Below are 7,364 nucleotides of genomic sequence, written 5' to 3'. Positions count from 1 at the left end.
TATGCTGTTGAAGATCTTTTCTGTCTCTTCAATTTAGGCTACGGGAGTTGCATCCAATTTCTTTTATACTCTGTTGTATTTTAGGATGCAAGTTTGATTTCTCAACTTGTTGAGAAATTTAGGATTTAATGACTTTTCGTAAAATTACTAGGATTGCTTTGTAAGACTGATCTTACGTTTACTAGTAATATTTAGCCATAAGGCACCCGCACGAGTTTTTATACTCGTGCAAAATTATTTACTTGTGTTTTATTTATGCTTTAAATTTCCGCTGCATTGTGTTGTCTGTGGTGTTACAACACATAGGACAACACTGCCTATTTTACATAACCAACCACGTACACTGTTTCTTTCACATGGTATCAGAGCCACCACTTGACTTTACTAAGTGAGTTCCTGGTTTGTGTTACAGGTTAGTTATGGACACTCCGTACACAAGTGCAATTCGTCCACCTATGTTGGATGGAACAAATTACGGCCCTTGGAAATTGAAGATGAGCATGTACATTCAATCCATTGAGCCCAGGGCTTGGCAATGTGTTCTTGACGGTTGGTCACCACCTATGAGAGATGATGATGTACCAGGACCAAAGCCAAGATCACAATGGACAGCCGATGAGAATACTGCGGCTATTTATAATGCTAAAGCTCTTAATGCTATGTTCATTTCAGTTGATATGAACATGTTTAATCTAATTGGTACTTGTACTTATGCTAGGGATGCTTGGGAGAAACTGGAAACCCACTGTGAAGGCTCGACAAGTGTTAAGAAAACAAGGATGCATCTCATAACTTCAAAATTTGAGAAAATGAGAATGGAGGAATCAGAGACCATCATGGAATATAATGGAAGATTGAAGAGCCTTGCAAATGAAGCATCTGTTCTTGGTGATCCTATTTCAAATGAGAGACTTGTATCCAAAGTGCTTCGTTCTGTCCCCAAAAGATTTCACACCAAGGTTTGTGCGATAGATGAATCCAAAGATACATTTATAATGGGTTTGGATGAGTTAATAAGTTCTCTTAGCACATATGAGATGGAGTTGGAAGCTGAAGATGACTCCAAAGGTAAGTCTATTGCTTTTCAGGTTTCTAATGATGTTTACAATGATTTTTCTAAAGTTCAACAGGAAGTAAAGGAATCTGATCTTGAAGAGAATTCAATTGCTTTGATCTCAAAGAAGTTCACTGATTATCTCAAGGTAATGAAAGAAAAGAAGGATGTGAAAGGTGCACAACCTTCAAAATTTACTAAATTGCCTACTTCAGAGAAGCCTCAAAAACCTGCTGCTACTCGGGGATCTCGACAAAGGTATGAAGGTAAGGTTCAGTCCTCAAGTAAAAATTTTGATATTGTTCAATGCAGGGAATGTAAGGGATATGGTCACTATGCTTATGAATGCGCAAATCGCCTTCGGAAAGGTATGAATGTTTTTCTAAGTGATGATGATTCGGAAGAAGAACAAGAAAAGGTTGAACACGCAGATCTTATATCTTTTACTGCTTTACTGGAAAGTAAGAAAAATTTTCAGATCAATCCACTCGGTGTTGGCTCCGGTGTTGCAACACTTGGACGCAACACAGTTCAAAAATCTGTTTGTTTTGTTGCTTCTAAACTTGATAATTCCAGTAATCATGAAGAACAGGTAGCTGATCCTTATACTCTGGAAGGTATTCAAAAACTCTATGAAGAGTTGTACTGTGATTGGAATAAGAGGAATCAGTTGAACACAACCCTCGCAAAAGAGAATACTGAATTGAAAGCTGTTGTGGCTAGATTGGAAGTTCTCATGAGTAAGAAAGATCTGGAATTAGGGTTGCTGAATTCTGAACTTGAAAGAGCAAAAACAATACTTGATAAATTTAATTCCAGTTCAAGCAAACTTGATTCCATTTTGACTATGGGTAAAAATGATAAGTTTGGCCTTGGTTTTAAAGAAAGTGTTTTTGAAACTGGTGAATCTTCCAAAACACCAGTGTTTGTGAAGGAAGGTAATGATTCCTTGAACCATCCTTCAACTGCTTTGAAAGGTAAGAAACTCATTGTTGAAAAAAATGTTTCTGTCCCTAAGCCAAAACAATGGAAGCGTCCTTTTGTATGTCACTATTGTCTCAAATCTGGTCAAATCAGGCCCTTTTGTCGAAAGCTGAAAAATGACTATGTGGTGTGGGAATCTAAGCAGGTGTTGCCCCCCGTGTTGCCCAACACCAAGAACAACACTGGCAAAAAGAGGCCCACTGTGAAGAAAGTTTGGATACAAAAGCCTGATGTTAGATGTTTTGTTATTTATACTTCCTTGAAAGCTAACACTGCAGGTAATTGGTATTTTGATAGTGGAAGCTCTCGGCACATGACAGGCTTGAAAGATCACCTCACTGATTACGTTAAACAAAATGGTGGTAGAGTGACCTATGGAGGTGGTGCAAAGGGAAGAATTATTGGCAAAGAAACACTCAATGTGGAAGGGTTTCCAAAGCTTCATAACGTCTTACACGTTGAAGGACTTAATGCAAACTTAATTTCAATTAGTCAACTGTGTGATGACGACTTGCATGTGAAGTTTGATAAGAATACTTGTGAAGTTTTTGATAATACTAATCGTTTTGTTATAAAAGGTACAAGATCATTGGATAATTGCTAACAACTTGGTGAGGAATTGGCATGTAGACACTCAAAGGTTGATGAGTTTAGTCTATGGCACCAAAAGCTTGGACATGTGAATTTCAAGACCTTAAAAAATATGAGTAAGTTTGAAGCTGTCAGATGTCTTCCAAATCTAAAGTCTGGTGTTCCATATGTTTGTGGTGCATGCCAAAAAGGTAAGCAAACCCGTGTTGCGCACCCCGTGTTACAACACTGTGGGACAACACGGTGTCTTGAAATTTTGCACATGGATTTGATGGGTCCCATGGAAGTCGAAAGCTATGGAGGTAAAAGGTATTCCTTGGTATGTGTTGATGATTTTTCTCGTTTTACATGGGTAAGGTTTCTTAGAGTAAAATCAGATACTTTTGATGTTTTTAAGAAGTTGTTTACCAAGATTACTAACCTACATGCTTTGACTGTAGCAAGGATCAGAACTGATCATGGAAAGGAATTTGAGAACTCATCTTTTTCTTTTTTGTATGATAAGAAGGGCATCTCACAGGAGTTCTCTGCCCCAAAAACTCCTCAACAAAATGGAATTGCCGAAAGAAAGAATAGGACGTTGCAGGAGATGGCTAGGGTGATGATGAGCTCAAAAAATATCTCCAAGAGATTTTGGGCAGAAGCATTAAACACAGCATGTCATATTTCCAATCGTGTGTATTTGAGAAGTGGTTCTTCGATGACTTCCTATGAAATTCTCATGGAAAAGAAGTCAAATCTCACTTATTTTCATATCTTTGGTTGTGTATGCTATGTTTTGAATGATAGAAATCACCTATCAAAATTTGATTCCAAAAGTGACAAGTGTTTGTTCCTAGGTTATTCTACAAATAGTCGTGCATATAGGATGTATAACCTTAGGACCAGAACAATTATGGAATCTATTAATGTTGTTTTTGATGATGGTGCAGATCTCAAAAGAAAAACTGCTGAAGATGATATTGAAGGCTTGCTGGAAATTCCTCACGAAGAACACAGTGTTGTTCCTGATGTTGCAACACCAAACACAACACTGGTTTCTCCAGAACTATTCATGAGGAAAATTCCCAAAATATTGAGGAAGCTGAGATGATTACTGAAAAGGACATTCCAAGCAAGATACAGAAGAATCATCCATCATCACAGATTATTGGAGATGTTCATGGAACAAGGCAAACCCGTGCTAAGGACAAAATTGACTACCGCAAGATGGTTGGGTTAGTATGCATGAGTTCCGTGTACTCACAGGTAATGCATTCCTGTTTTGTTTCCAATATTGAACCCAAGAATGTCAATGATGCTTTGAATGATGAATTTTGGATAAATGACATGTAGCGACCCTACCCGGATCCACTACCTAATCAGAGTGATTAGCGCAAGCAACAATAATTAAAGCGTTAAATAGCGGATAATTTCAAAGTACAACAAATCCAATCGGCGGAATACAACCGACGATTGAAACAGTGTAAAATTCTTTATACAACCAAATCGAAATTAGGGTATCAGAATCCCTAACAAACTACCTCTGCACGGTAGCAACCTCAACCCTGCTGGGAACCACCGGGACCGTCCATCCTCAAACCTGCCCCGCCACAAGGTACACGATACCAAATACAGGGGCGTGAGCTAGAACGCTCAATACGGAAGCAATGATATAAATACAAATATGAGCATGCACATGACTTTAAAATCATGGTTAAATCACTTTACTCATGGCGCCTGGAATACACAGTACCGGGCAAGAAAGCGACTCCGCGTGGTACTCGTATATTCCCAAGACACGAATCCTCAAGAAGAATCGCCTCGACTGATGGAAACTGTCATAACTCACATCATACCCGATGCAGTCTCCGTAAAAACATATGCATGTGCTAAAAACAGTAAAACATAGTCAATACAGCACATACATCATGCATCACACACATATGTATAAATATCATGTCGGCTATCTCGGTCAGTACTTACGTACCTCTAACACTGCAGGTCAACTCCTAGCACACCCGTCTAGGTCCAAAGCCTACAAGTCTGCTCTACTGCGTCTACACATGAAAAAGTCCATGCATCACTATAAACGCTCTAAATGCCTTAACTAAGCTATTTCATACTCCTAAATATTTTTAGGAAGCCAAATTATACCTTCGTCCGTCGTCAGCCCGCTGTGTAGAATCGCCTCAAAACTTAGGCACACCTCCGCTACGACGCCGGGATCTCTAGGCAACTTCCGGATTCCCAATAGGATGCCTAGAACTCCGTAGATCTAAGTAAGAAGGTTCGAAAAATAGAGAAAAGGAGGGAACTCGGTGCACAGAATGAGGGCTCGGACCCCTTATTTATAGACGGCGATCAGAACGTCCGATCCCTCATCGGAACGTCCGATCGCGAACGGAGCGTTCGATCCTGACATCGGAACGTCCGATGTCACCTCACGTGCGTAAGCAGTGACGTCATCTTGCTGACGTCGGTGATGACGCCAGCCTTAGCCAGAACGGAACGTCCGATCCTCCAACAGAACGTCCGATCTCAATCGGAGCTTCCGATCTGTGATTCGGAGTTTTCGATCCACTTCGGATAATTTTATGCAAAATTTAGTAATTAATTTCCTTAATTACCTTGATTAATTGCGGGTCACTACATTCTCCCCCACTTAAGAAATTTTGTCCTCGAAATTACATTTTAAGGAAAACATAGAACGCAAAAATCAATGCTCTTATTACAACTGAACAATATACATTCGATACAACAGAGTACAAAATCGTAAAACAACTCGGGGTGCTCGGCTAACATCCGACTCTCCAACTCCCAAGTAGCTTCCTCTGTACCTCTGCGTTGCCACTGTACCATAACCAATGGTATTCGCTTGTTACGAAGTACCTTTTCCTTCCTGTCAAGAATCCGCAGGGGTTTCTCCACATACGATAGATCCCAATCTACCTTTACCTTGGTCAGATGCAAAATATGTGACTCGTCCGCCACATAGTGCCTTAACAAGGACACGTGGAACACATCGTGGATCTCCGAAAGATTTGATGGCAAGGCTAGACGATAAGCCACGTCTCCAACTTTCTCGAGAATCTCGAAAGGACCAATAAATCTTGGTGACAACTTACCCTTGAGACCAAACCTCATCACCTTCCGGAAAGGTGATATACGCAAGAATACATACTCTCCTTCTTCAAAATGAAGTGGCCTGCGGTGAGTGTTCGCGTAGCTAGCCTGTCGATCTTGGGATGCCTTAATCCTGCGTCGGATCAATTCTACTGCATCAGTCATCTGCTGAATCATCTGAGGACCCTCCACCTGCCGCTCACCCACCTCGTCCCAAAACAAAGTTGTACGACAACGACGTCCATAAAGAGCCTCAAATGGTGCCATGTCAATGCTGCTATGGTAGCTATTATTATAAGCGAACTCCACCAATGGCAAATGATCGTGCCATGCTGGGCCAAAATCCATTACGGTAGCTCGAAGCATGTCCTCGGGAGTACGAATAGACCTCTCCGATTTTCCATCAGTCTTTGGATGATACGCTGTGCTCAAACTCAAAGTGGTACCAAGAGCACGCTGAAAACTCCCCCAAAATCTTGAGGTGAAACGAGGATCTCTGTCGCTCACAATACTCAGTGGAATACCATGCAAATGGACAATCTCTTGCACATACAGCCGTGCCATCTTGTCGAAGGTGAAATCCCGGTTATATGGTAAGAAATGCGCAGATTTCGACAATCGGTCAACAACAACCCAAATCGCGTCGCAATTCCTGGAAGACATAGGCAAGTGGGTGACAAAGTCCATCGTCACATGCTCCCACTTCCACTCAGGAATATCGAGATTGTGAAGTAGACCTCCGGGTCGACGATACTCTGCCTTGACCTGCTGACACACAAGGCATCGGGACACGAACTGATAAACGTTGCGCTTCATTCCTTTCCACCAAAATCGAGTACGTAGATCCTTGTACATCTTCATGCTGCCAGAATGTACTGAGAACCTACTATGATGAGCTTGCGATAAGATCTCGTCTCTAAGTGTGGAATCATTAGGCACAACCACACGGCCAGAAAGACACAACAAACCATCCGCCTGAAAATGGAAACCAGCTGAATTCTCACCCTCAGTGAATTGGGCTAATCTCTGCATCTTGGGATCAACACCCTGTGCCTCACGAATACGTCTATACAAGGCTGGCTCGGCAAGCACAGACGCAACACGAACTCCCTGTTGTTCCTTCTTATGACGGAAAGTGAAACCCAAGGAACAACACTCTTCGACCATTCGTGACACTACACTGGTACGAAGGGAACTAAAATAAATCTTGCGACTAAGAGCATCAGCAACCGGATTAGAAGATCCTGGATGGTAATTGATTTCGCAATCATAGTCCTTCAGCAAGTCCATCCAATGGCGCTGTCGCATGTTCAACTCTGCCTGAGTGAACAGGTACTTCAAACTCTTATGATCAGTAAAAATCTGGAATCGTTCACCGTACAAATAATGACGCCATATCTTCAGAGCAAAGACAATGGCTGCAAGCTCTAGATCATGTACGGTATAATTCCCCTCGTGAGTCTTTAGTTTCCTGGAGGCATAGGCAATCACATGCCCATTTTGAGTCAACACACACCCCAAACCCTGAAGAGAAGCATCGGTGTGGACTACGAAACCACCAGATCCAGTCGGCAAGGATAGTACTGGAGTAGTCGTCAATCGACGTCTCAACTCACGAAAACTGTCTTCG

At 41.6% G+C, this 7,364-nt stretch overlaps 1 protein-coding gene across 1 annotated transcript; it reads left to right on the top strand.

The window, feature by feature from the left end:
• Positions 1 to 494: 494 nt before the first annotated feature.
• Positions 495 to 3,722, top strand: LOC140889341 (uncharacterized). The gene is made up of 8 exons (XM_073297058.1): positions 495 to 959; positions 1,131 to 1,312; positions 1,367 to 1,515; positions 1,642 to 1,872; positions 1,978 to 2,096; positions 2,184 to 2,277; positions 2,359 to 2,616; positions 3,562 to 3,722. The coding sequence occupies exons 1-8, from the start codon at positions 495 to 497 to the stop codon at positions 3,720 to 3,722; spliced, it is 1,659 nt and encodes a 552-aa protein (XP_073153159.1).
• Positions 3,723 to 7,364: the final 3,642 nt, after the last annotated feature.

This window comes from Henckelia pumila, chromosome 3 (genome assembly GCF_033568475.1).
Source record: "Henckelia pumila isolate YLH828 chromosome 3, ASM3356847v2, whole genome shotgun sequence".
Taxonomy (NCBI): domain Eukaryota; kingdom Viridiplantae; phylum Streptophyta; class Magnoliopsida; order Lamiales; family Gesneriaceae; genus Henckelia; species Henckelia pumila.
This window is presented reverse-complemented; position numbering and strand designations above follow the sequence as displayed.

Excerpts from the sequence above, each read along its gene's own strand:
- LOC140889341 (XM_073297058.1), top strand. The coding sequence starts at position 495 with ATGAGCATGTACATTCAATCCATTGAGCCCAGGGCTTGGCAATGTGTT. Across the intron at positions 2,097-2,183 it reads AACAATGGAAGCGTCCTTTT|GTGTTGCCCCCCGTGTTGCC; the intron begins GTATGTCACTAT and ends GAATCTAAGCAG. Across the intron at positions 2,278-2,358 it reads ACAAAAGCCTGATGTTAGAT|GCTTGAAAGATCACCTCACT; the intron begins GTTTTGTTATTT and ends GGCACATGACAG.